The 11850-nt window shown below is 33.5% G+C and overlaps 1 protein-coding gene across 1 annotated transcript; it reads left to right on the forward strand.

Annotated features, from left to right (window-relative positions):
* The first annotated feature begins 5750 nt into the window (after nucleotides 1-5750).
* Nucleotides 5751-6889, forward strand: LOC126694183 (toMV resistant protein Tm-2 netted virescent-like). The gene is made up of 3 exons (XM_050390263.1): nucleotides 5751-5951; nucleotides 6086-6140; nucleotides 6627-6889. Exons 1-3 carry the CDS (start codon nucleotides 5751-5753, stop codon nucleotides 6887-6889), a joined length of 519 nt encoding a protein of 172 aa, XP_050246220.1.
* The last annotated feature ends 4961 nt before the right edge of the window (nucleotides 6890-11850 follow it).

Consider the following 11850-nt stretch of genomic DNA (forward strand, 5'->3'; position numbering starts at 1 on the left):
TGGTTTTGTTCCCTCTTCAACTTATGACATTGAAATCTTATATGACCAATCACACCGCAATGGTGGCAAGTTGGAACAAACTTAGATCCATTCAAAACCTTAGGTTGAGACCTAAACGAAGACTTTGACTTAACAGCCTTTGTCTCCACCTTTTGATTTCTTTTATGTGGAGGAATATACACTGATTTGTCCTTTAAGGTAGAACACACACTAGGCACAAAATCGGGTACCACAACATGATTGCAGCAAATATTTTCATCATTTTTAACAATAGGTTCAGCAATCAAACACTTGGCATGCTTCTTAAGAGATTCATTTTCACATTTAAGATCATCAACAAGTTTGTTAGACAAAACAAGTTTAGCATCCAAGTCCATATTCAAACATTCAAACTTTTTCAGCTTTTCAAGAGAAATTTCAGCAAGTTTTTTATATTTCTTAACCAATTTGTTGGATTCATTGAGTTTAGCAATCAAATCATCATTTTCACAAAATAACTTGCTCAAATTCTTTTGAAACTTTTTAACATTTTTCTTCAAGAGTTTGTCAACAACACCCATAGATTCAAATAACATGTCATCACACTTATGAGGATTAACACTCATAGAGGCATTTTCACAAACACGTGGCATGTTACATTCATCACCAACCAAATCATGCAAAGAGGCATACAAAGCACAATCCATGGCAAATAAACACAAGGGGTCAAGGATCACACTTAGGTATTTAAATCACAACAAGTGTACCCGCTCTGATATCAATTGAAAGTTCAAATATGTGTAAAAACACCCTTAGACGTTTAGACCCCCAAATACAAAATAACCAATTCAAGTTTTATGACAAACAACAAGTGTGCGGAGAATGAACATAAGCTATAACCAGAATTGGAAATCAATCTAAGCCAATTATAAATCACATCCACAGCAGAAAATAAAAGGCAAAGATAAAGGGAAGAGAGATGCAAACACAAGGACAACACACGATGTGTTATCGAAGAGGAAACCGAAGCCCTCGGCGTAAAACCTCTCCGCCGCCCTCCAAGTGGTAAATAATCCACTAGAAAATGTAGTTGGGATACATGAACAACAATAGACCCTCCAAGCCTAATCTACCCGATGTACTTAAGCCCTCCAAGCTTCTTGCTCCAACGAGGTTGCGCCGAACCTTTTTCTTTTCTAGCTTACCGGGTTCCGCTACTAAACCATAGCATCCGCCATCCTTGGCATCTTCCAATACTTCCCAAAACTCCAAAAACACTCAACACTCTAAATGGGTGTGGGTAGTGTTTGGATAGAAATATCCTCTCAATAGGTATGACAATGAGAGAGGGAATGAGAAGAGACTACAAAGGTTTCTCTCTAAGAATGAGTAGCTCTCTCTAATTAGGTGGGTGTTTTGAAGAAACCTCTCTTAGGGTTTTTCTTTCTGAATGGCCACCCATATTTTGTGGGAATGAGGGGTATTTATACTGGTGTGAGAAAAGAATGCAAAGAATCAGTTTTTCCAAAAACAGGGTTGGCTGGCAACTTGACCTCGCGACTTAACTGAGTCGCGAGTTCAAGTCGCGAGCTAGCTAAATGGCCAGTCTGGATTTTTGTCCTGTAGTGCTCCAGCTGGCATGACTGTTTAGCTCCCCTGCATGCTCTGCACGTGTGCAACTTTTGGCGGCTTGCAAGCCGCGAGCCTCCCGCGAGTCCTAGCCGCGAGTCTCTGCTTCACTGCACTGTCTTGAGCATTTCTTCACACTCTCTCACACATTATCCTTACATGATTTCCACCTAAATACAAGGTTTCTAAGTGCTGTATTACAAGCAAATTTGTCACGGAATAAAGCCAACACATGGTTGATTAAATTCAACCTTACATGAGCTAGTCGTGAGATGATTTGTCTTCACAGTTCTTTACCAATTTCACATACTGAACCTATTACACTGAATCCCACAAACATTCAAGGAAATGATTGATGAATTACAATTAAATTTGACACGGAATTAAAGCCAATAAAACATAATTGAAAATCACATCTTTACAGTTGGTATTCTTAATAATCATTATTTATTTACTTTTTTTAGAAACAAACACACACACACACACACACACACACACACACACACACACACACACAAAGGAGAGGGAAAGAAGTTCTAACACAAAGGCACACCTTAAACTTCATTAAAAAGCCATGATAACTTTTAAGAGAGGGTTATGCAAGTTATATTATATACAACATACTCTCTTAAGCAATGTGAGACAATTGCCCATTCTTTTTTTGAAAAACAAATTACACACACACAAAGGAGAGGGAAAGATGTTCTATTAACAATCACAATCATTAGCTGGAAAAGGAAGAATTTGGTAAGATTCACATTAACTATTGCCATTTGATTTAAAAGTTCATTTTTTTATAGGAAAAATAATAATTAGAAGATCAATTGAAGTAGTAGGATCCTATCATGTTCAATTTTTAATGTTTGAAGTACTCCAATCAAGATAAAATTATTAAATTATTAAAATTTTAAATTAAAAATCTTTGTCAGTACTCAAAGACTTTGAAAATTTCCATTAGAATCCTCCCTTTTAATGCTTTGTTTAGCAAATCAGGATCACGATCTGACTGCTTACCTAAATCCTAGTCTCCCTCACCCAATAAGAAAGATCTAACTTTTCTCTTCCTTCATCCTAAAGCTCTACTGGCATTGTGGTTGTTCATAGCGAAGATTCAATAAAATAATTAAGATACCTTAACCAAGATGTTAATTGAAGAGATAAGATGGTTAAAGTATTTGTTTACTCCATAATTAATTTAGGCCAATTATGAACCCAGCACATGATTATGAGTTAATTGGAATTAAAAAAAAAATCTAAATTATTTTGGCTACCCATACTTGATTTAGACCACGTAAATTAATCTTGAAACGCATTGTTTGATTAATTTATATTAAAGAAAATAGATTGATTAAGTCATTGTGGGTAATGTAAATGAGTTTGAACTATAAAAGTACAAGAATAATAAACTTGCAAAAAAAATGGAGTTCCTGCTTTTTTATTTTTTTATTTTATATTAAAGAATAATTTATTCAATAGCATTTTTTTATTATTAGTACTGTGGTTTATTTCATATTGCTAATGATCAATATATTCAAACAGTTGTTGTTGCTATTGATGATGACTAGCTAGTGTTAAATGTAGTGGCAGCTCTAGGAATTTTTTTTTCAGGATGGTCATGAAGAAACATAATTTAAACAAAATCTAACAAAAGATAAATTCATATATTGACAACAACCAAAAATAAAAGCAAAATAAAAAACCCAAATACATAAAGTCTTACAATTTCCTTCTACGAATTTATTTATTTATTTATTTTGAATCGTTGTATGATAATCTCATTATCAATACTGCAAGCTATATCTTTTTCAAAATTTTAGTTAAATAATTTTTTCTTGGATTTTTCTTTTTGTTTGTTAGGGCTCAATATATTGTTAAGAGGAACAAAGTTTCAGGACAAAATTTAACTACAAACTTAGTTGCAGCCTAAGACTACAACTTTCACTAAACAAATTAACATGACTACATATTTTGAAAATCTAACCATTGAATTATATGTTCTTTATGTTTTTAAAACACCAACCAAATTTCATGTCAATTAGATTTTATTTACTATTTAATCCATAAACTTATTTTTTGCGTATAATTTTAGACTACAAAAACTCAAAATTTAAATATTTGATTGATGACATAAACTATTAATCTTTGATCTTCTTGAAGTTTTGCAAGCACGGAGAATATAAGAAAAAAAAATGTAATCTAATTGTGTATTTTTCAAAATTCATATACAATATATATATATATATATATATATATATATATATAGATATATATATTGAAGGGGATAAAAACGAGAATGACGGATCCGTTTAAGTAAACCTGACAGTACTGGATTACTGGGCTTTTGGAAATAAGGCAACAAATGAAGCAAAGGATGGATAGGCCACATGACAGATGGACCCCTCCCCACAATAGACGGATAGTCCCTTTATATGGACGGATTATAGCTACACGGACACAAGGTAGACGGATGTCAAGGCCACGTGGCGCCCACTTGGCTTTGAGTGGGCTCCAAGGAGTCGTAAATGGAAATAACTTGCATCCCACTGTTAACTCTAGTTAGTGGAATCCCAACATGGGAAGGATCCCGTAATATACGCACATTTATGAGGATCTTCCCCATAAGGAAACATCTTCCTAAGCAAGAAACGAATGTCGGTTCTACACTACTATAAAAATCCAGAGCCCTCAAAAAACAAGGTACGCATAATTCACCCCAGCTCTGGCATTTTAGAGTTGTGAGAAATTCTCTAACTTAATCATCGAAGGGTCTTTGGCTGGTACCACACTGGTACTCTCCTAAGGTCTTCTTGTTTTGTGTTGTGCAGGGGTTGTCTTGAGCACGGGAGGACTGTGTGACTTACTGACGATTTTCGGCATCATTATATATATATATATATATATATATATTGAGTGGAGTTGTAGCCTTAATCTACAGCCAATTAATTTGTTGCTAAACTTTATCCAAAGTTTAATTATATTGGGCTTAAAAAATTTAGGATGGTCACACATTTTTTTTAAGGGTTAAAAAATCATAAATTTTTAAATTTTATATATAATAATGAATTTTTTTCAGGTCAAGGTGGTCGTGTGACCACCTTATCTCTAACGTGGAGCCGTCAGTGGTTGAAATTTCTATTTTGGAAAGACTAAACAATGAAAAACAGATATTTGTTGTCTGATTTTCATCATTATCGTGACAACTCAAACTATTCTTATTGGAAGTTTTATCTTTGTATTTTATTTGGCTTTCTTTTGTATAGTTTAAGTCTGCAATTAGCTTTCTTTTTCTTCTTCTTAAAAAACAAAAAAAAAAAAAAAAAGAAGAAGAAGATAAGAGCAGTTTTTTTTTTTTTTTTTTTCTTGGTCAAATTCCTTTGAAACTATAGTAACTAAACCCCCAAAAGAACAAAAAATAAAACCGTGGAAGAATATGCAACTGAAGCTAGGAAAAGAAAGAGAAAACAAAAATCAAAGCCGCGGAAGTGATGGGCCAAAATGGGCATTTGCCACTTTCGCCCAAAACAAGTAGCAAAATGCCTATGTTCTGAAACTATCTAGCAAAATGCCCTTGTTTTAAAACCTGATTTTTAAAATATCGAGTTATGAAAAACTTGATTTAGTGAAAATCGATTTACTTGCAAAATGTTACATGGAACTCGAGTTCCATGTATTTTATTTTATTTTTTTTTTAGTTTTTTGCCTATAACTCGATTTTCTAAAAATTGAGTTTCTAAAAATTGAGTTTTTCAGAGAAACTCGATTTTCATTTTCTAAAAATTGAGTTTTTCAGTGAAACTCGATTTTTAGAAAATCGAGTTTAAAACAGGGGCATATGGCTAAATAGTTTCAAAACAGGGGCATTTTGCTATTTGTTTTGGGCGAAAGGGGCAAATGCCTATTTTGACCCATATGATAATAAAAAATTGGCCCACTTTACCAGACCTAAGGGCTAACCAAAAACAAAAGAAAAGATTTACAAGGTAAGGTACAAAAATGTGTATAATATTATATACTTTTGTGCCACCACTCTTATTGCATGAAATTAAATCTAATTAATTAACTTGACTAATTAATTGATTAATTTACCAAATGAGTCAATACATTCTTGGCCTATAATAGTCAAATTTATAAAGGGTAGAGAAATGGCAGAAAGTGTAGTCAAGCTAGTTATACAACATTTGATCCGGTTGTTATCCCAAGAAGCATCATTGTTGGAGGGTATCCATAAGAAAGTTGCTAACATCAAAGACAAGCTTGAGAGCATTCATTCCTTCCTTAAGGATGCAGATGCAAGGGCCAAGATGGGAGACATGAACAACATTGCGATAACATGGGTCAAGCAAGTAAGGGAAAAAGCTTATCACATAGATGATTTCATTGATGAATACATACTTATTTAGCAAAAAATCCTCAAGGGCAAAGGCAACGCTTCCGTTTACTGTTGAAGGTTTTTTACTTTACCATAAAACTGATACAGAGACAGGTGATTGCCTCTAAGGTTCAAGACAATCTCAAGGTTATTAGGAAGAGAGGTCAAGGATATGGCTTCATCAACTTAGAGCAAGGGGGGTCAAGCAATGAAGCCAAACATGATGCGTGACATCCCTTTTCATTGAAGAAGCAGAGCTTGTGGGCATTGATTCTTCCAAAGCCAAATTGATAAATTGACTAGTAGAAGGACCGTTTAAATGCATGGTGATATCGGTGGTTGGCATTGGTGGCCTTGGCAAGACCACTCGTCAAGAAAGTGTACAACAATGACAAGGTGGTAAAACACTTTGATTGCCATGCTTGGATTACTATGTCTCAATCTTACAAGATGGAAGAGCTATTAAGAGACATGCTAAAGCAACTCGATGAGGCAAGAAAGGAGTGTGCTCCTTAGGAAATTGACATAATGAAAGAGACATCACTATTTGAAGAATTAAAGAAATATTTACGTGAACAAAGGTATGTAGTAATTTTTGATGATTTGTGGGATGCAAAATTTTGGGAACATATAAAATATGCTTTTCTAGATAATGACAAAGGCAGTAGAATAGTAATCACAACTCGAAGTGAGGATGTTGCTCCTTCTGTCAATGAATCTCCACATTATTATGTGTACAAGCTACCACCTCTACCTCTTGAAAAAGCCTTGGAGCTCTTCTGCAAGAAGGTGTTCCAATGTGAAAGGAGCAAATGTCCTTCTGATTTAGCTGATTTGTCACATGGCATAGTTGAGAGGTGTGGAGGGTTGCCACTAGCAATTGTGGCTATAGGTGGTCTTTTGTCAAGCTAAGACAAGGTTGTTCGTGAATGGCATAAATTGTATGATAGTCTCAGTTTCGAATTGGAAACTAATTTACGACTAAGAAGCATCTCCAAAATTCTCTCTCTTAGTTATCATGATCTACCCTGCAACCTCAAAACTTGTTTCCTATATTGTGGTTAATTTCCTAGAAGATTACTCCATTAATTGTGCAAGACTAATTCGACTTTGGATAGCAGAGGGCTTCGTAAAAGAAAGGCAAGGAATAACATTGGAAGAAGTAGCGCAAGACTACTTGAACAAGCTTATCCGTAGAAGCTTGGTTCAAGTGAAACAAAGCGATTTTGTTGGTAGACCTAAAATTTGTCAAGTTGGTTTGGACAGTTAAACCAATCTTTATGAGTTAGAGGGATGCTTCTACCATTTCCTATGATCCATCTGCCCTTATGCAAATTTCTGTTTTGAGGGACAGAGATATTCTTCCAGATCAAAGAATGATGAGGTTTTGGCTTGTAATCTTGTAAAGAGGAAGTGGGGAAATATTTGGCTTTAAAGGTCCTAGAAAGAAGAGAGTTCGGATTATGCAGTATTCTTCAATATTGCTTTGAAATCATAGCCTGGTTGAAAAGACTAGATTTTTTAAAACCCAAACCTCCCATGTTTCTTGGTTGGCATACCTTATCCCAATGGATTAAATGAAGCTTCCTGGTACCTGATTCATGCCCCCACCAAAAATCTCTCATGATGGCATCTAGTTTGCTACACACACTATCAGGCAGTCTAAAGCAAGACATAGCATAGAGGGGAGTAGACTGTAAAACTGAAGAGATCAAGACTGCTCTTCCAGCTTGAGAGAGCAGCCTTGCCTTCCAGCCCTGGAGTTTGGCCTGTACCTTATCAATTAAATCCTGAAAATCAAATACCCTTCTCCCCCTAAGCTCAAAAGATAATCCCAAATACTTAGGACACTGAACAAGATTAACCTTCACCTTCAGACTGTTAGCCAAGTTTTCTTGAATATTTAAGGGGATATTTGAGGAACAGAAGAGATCAGGCTTGCTAAAGTTTATGGCTTGACCAGATAAGGAGCAATACCAGTGAAAAATTAATGTCATCTATATAGTTCGCAACGTCCTATAATATTAGATGGCAAGGACAGTTGCTTATATCTCAAATAGCATATAACAAAATTACGTCATCATAGATAATGGCTTATTGTGTCCAATTGTTTGGCTTTTTTTTTTCAAGAAATTCTTTTTTGGTGTATTTAAACAACATAATATTGTTGGATAACAACTTCATTTACATGGGATGAGCTAACTAGATATTGCAAATCATAAACAATGTTGACGCAGTTGTCAGCATACCTGTAATTCACTTGTTAAAATATTGATTGAAGCTTGAAGCTAAATAGTTGGCTTTTTGTTACACGCTCGCTCCAGACACTCCGTTCACACCCTCTTTTATTTTCAAAACACAATTTACGTGCCTGTGCGGTGAGTGTACAATTGTAAGTTAGTGAGACTCATTATCTTTTTAATTAATATGATAATATTTAGGGGAAATTATTTCATTACATTTGAAAAAATGGGTAGGAAAGGGTAAAAATAAAGTTGATAATGTGAGAATCCAAAGTACTACAAAAAAAAAAAAAAGAAAAAAAGAAAAAAAAAAAAAAAAGAATAGATTTCACGTAGCCTAACAACCATAGAATTGGATCCTCTCTATTTCATTTGAAAATGCGATGATCCTTTTTCAACGAGGATTGTATTGTCCTTTGCCCTTTTCGTTTCTCGTAGCCTAACAACCATAAAATTGGATCATCTCCATTTCATTTGAAAGCGAGATGATCCATTTTGAACAAGGATTATACTGTGCTGTTGCCTTTTTTGTTGATTAGTGTTGGTTAGAAACTAATCAAAATATACCTTGAATAAATTTTAATTTAATGAACTACACATGCCATAAAAATATTATGAGGCATAAAAATGATGCATTAGTCATTTTATATAAATGTTGTACAATTTTTTTAAAAAAATAGGAGTCCCTTAGTTAAATTTTATACATAAATTTTTATATAAAAATATAGAAGAGAGGAAGAATTTTAAAAAGCTAAGGTCCACGGCCCCCTGTCGCGCACCCCTCAGGCCCCTATCTTCACAACATGAAATGTATTTGATGAATTGGTAATACATAGGACCTCAATCATTCATCCTTATCTCTTGGTAAAGAAATGGAACAACTTAGGAGATTCTTTTTCCATATCGTTTCCTTGGTAAATGGACCCTTCAAATTTGTAATACTTCCATATCTCATCTAAGCTAAACTACGTCCAGCAAAGACATAAGCATGTCTTGAATTTTTTTAAATAAAAAGGGAGGGGTCTTGAAAGAAACACAATTTTCGGTGAACATGAGAGAATAATTATAATAATTATGCAATATAAAATGAATAAGAAAATAGCATTAGAACTATATATTCATCAACATATCCCTCATCGAGTACTCTAGTGGTTGGTTCATTGGTCTAGGGAAAAATCTAAACTCATCGATTTTATGTTTAACCACCGTACTATCATTCTAGGGACAATATGCAATGTGCACATTTTTTTTATTGTAAAATATAAAATTATGATAAATGATTAATATAAATTGTGGGATGCAGAAATTTAATAAGATAATAGTGCCACGAGTCATATTCTTTTCATTTCTCCCCCAAAATTTTCAGCAACACTTTCCATTTTCTCACTTCCCTCTCTCCGCCTCCTCTCACATTTCATCTACTTCATCCCTAGCGAGTTAGCTCCATGATGAACACTCCGTGATTGAAGCACCATTTTTGAGATAAACACTCTGTGATCAAAGAGACCATTTCTGAGGCGAAACTGAATCTTCACCAGCGAATCCATACCAAGCCCTTTGTCGTGATCTTCTCCCAAGTGCAATATATATCTCTCTCTCCCTCTCCATTTTCCATGTCCATTGTCTGATTTGGGTAGTTTTAATTTTTGTTTCATTATTTTTTGCTGGTATTATACTTTGGATTTGGATGTGAAAATGGGTTTTTCTCCATGGACTAATGTTGATGACCCTTTTTGTTTATACTAGTAATTACTTGCTCTATGTGACAATCGAAGGACAATAAACTAAAATCAGACTAACTTTTCTATCTGTCCTTACATATCCTTTGTTTGATTCTGTAGAAACAAAAAATGAACTAAATTTTTTTTTTCTGTTTTCCTCTTTCAATTGACTAAAGTGAACCCTTTTAGCTCCAAATGTAAATGCTTAAGATTTATTTCCCCTATCTATTCTCAAAAATCAAATGCCATTGTTGTTTATGGTTCCTACCGTAGGTATTGACTTCATTATCTTTAAATCTTTCTTTTTTGTTTATTATTTTATTGATTAGCAAGCCACCACTGCAAATGCCATAATCAGTGCAAGCATCAGCTGCTCTAGTAGCTCTTGCCCTTGCCAGTCCATTTAAACAGAATCCACATGCATTTAGTGCTCTACTTTTGCCATTGCATCAGCTTCTCTGCTTAAAAAATTTGTGTGCTTGTGTTGTAGTTTGTGTGCTTCTGCTATGTTGAGACATTTTAGAAAAGATGCTAAAATGAGTTATATGCTTGCTTTAGATTATTGATAACATAGATTCCATGTAATTTTAAATGAGTATTTTTTTATTTATATATTATTTAAATAATATTTAGTTTATTAAAAAAACCACCAATTTATTACATCAACAACAAAACTTGCAATAACTTAAAATTTTCAGTTGCAATAGAAATTTTAATATATTAGAAAAAATTATTACAATAACTTAAAATGAAGAAATCGTTGCAATAAATTGATACCAATTATTTTTGAAATCTATTGCAATGAAAATTTCAAACTAATAGCTCATTGCAACAAAGTTATCATTGCAATAATTTGATATTAATTCTTTTACAATATATTGCAATGACAAACACAAAACTACAATAAATATATCATTGCAATAACTTGATTTCAATTATAGTGAAATTCAAATTTATAAATAGCAAGAAAAGTGGTAGTCATTATAATATTTCCCAAACAAGTGGCTCTTTCCCTCCAGGGCCTCTCACATTAAGTCTCCATAGGAGGCTACTACATAGTGACTCTCTGGTTTTCGTTTCTTTCCATAAATTGCTTCAATTCTCTCCCGCAAAAACCTTAGAACTCTGATTGCGCGTTTCCGAATACCTCTTTCACGATTACATCAACAACAATAAGTTTCAATAACTTAAAATTTTCAGTTGCAATAGAAATTTTAATATATTAGAAAAAATTATTACAATAACTTAAAATGAAGAAATCGTTGCAATAAATTGATACCAATTATTTTTGAAATCTATTGCAATGAAAATTTCAAACTAATAGCTCATTGCAACAAAGTTATCATTGCAATAATTTGATATTAATTCTTTTACAATATATTACAATGGCAAACACAAAACTACAATAAATGTATCATTGCAATAACCTGATTTCAATTATTTCAATTATAGTGAAATTCAAATTTATAAATAGCAAGAAAAGTGGTAGTCATTATAATATTTCCCAAACAAGTGGCTCTTTCCCTCCAGGGCCTCTCACATTAAGTCTCCATAGGAGGCTACTACATAGTGACTCTCTGGTTTTCGTTTCTTTCCATAAATCACTTCAATTCTCTCCCGCAAAAACCTTAGAACTCTGATTGCGCGTTTCCGAATACCTCTTTCACGATTACATCAACAACAATAAGTTTCAATAACTTAAAATTTTCAGTTGCAATAGAAATTTTAATATATTAGAAAAAATTATTACAATAACTTAAAATGAAGAAATCGTTGCAATAAATTGATACCAATTATTTTTGAAATCTATTGCAATGAAAATTTCAAACTAATAGCTCATTGCAACAAAGTTATCATTGCAATAATTTGATATTAATTCTTTTACAATATATTGCAATGGCAGACACAA

This window comes from Quercus robur, chromosome 8, assembly GCF_932294415.1.
Source record: "Quercus robur chromosome 8, dhQueRobu3.1, whole genome shotgun sequence".
Lineage (NCBI taxonomy): Eukaryota > Viridiplantae > Streptophyta > Magnoliopsida > Fagales > Fagaceae > Quercus > Quercus robur.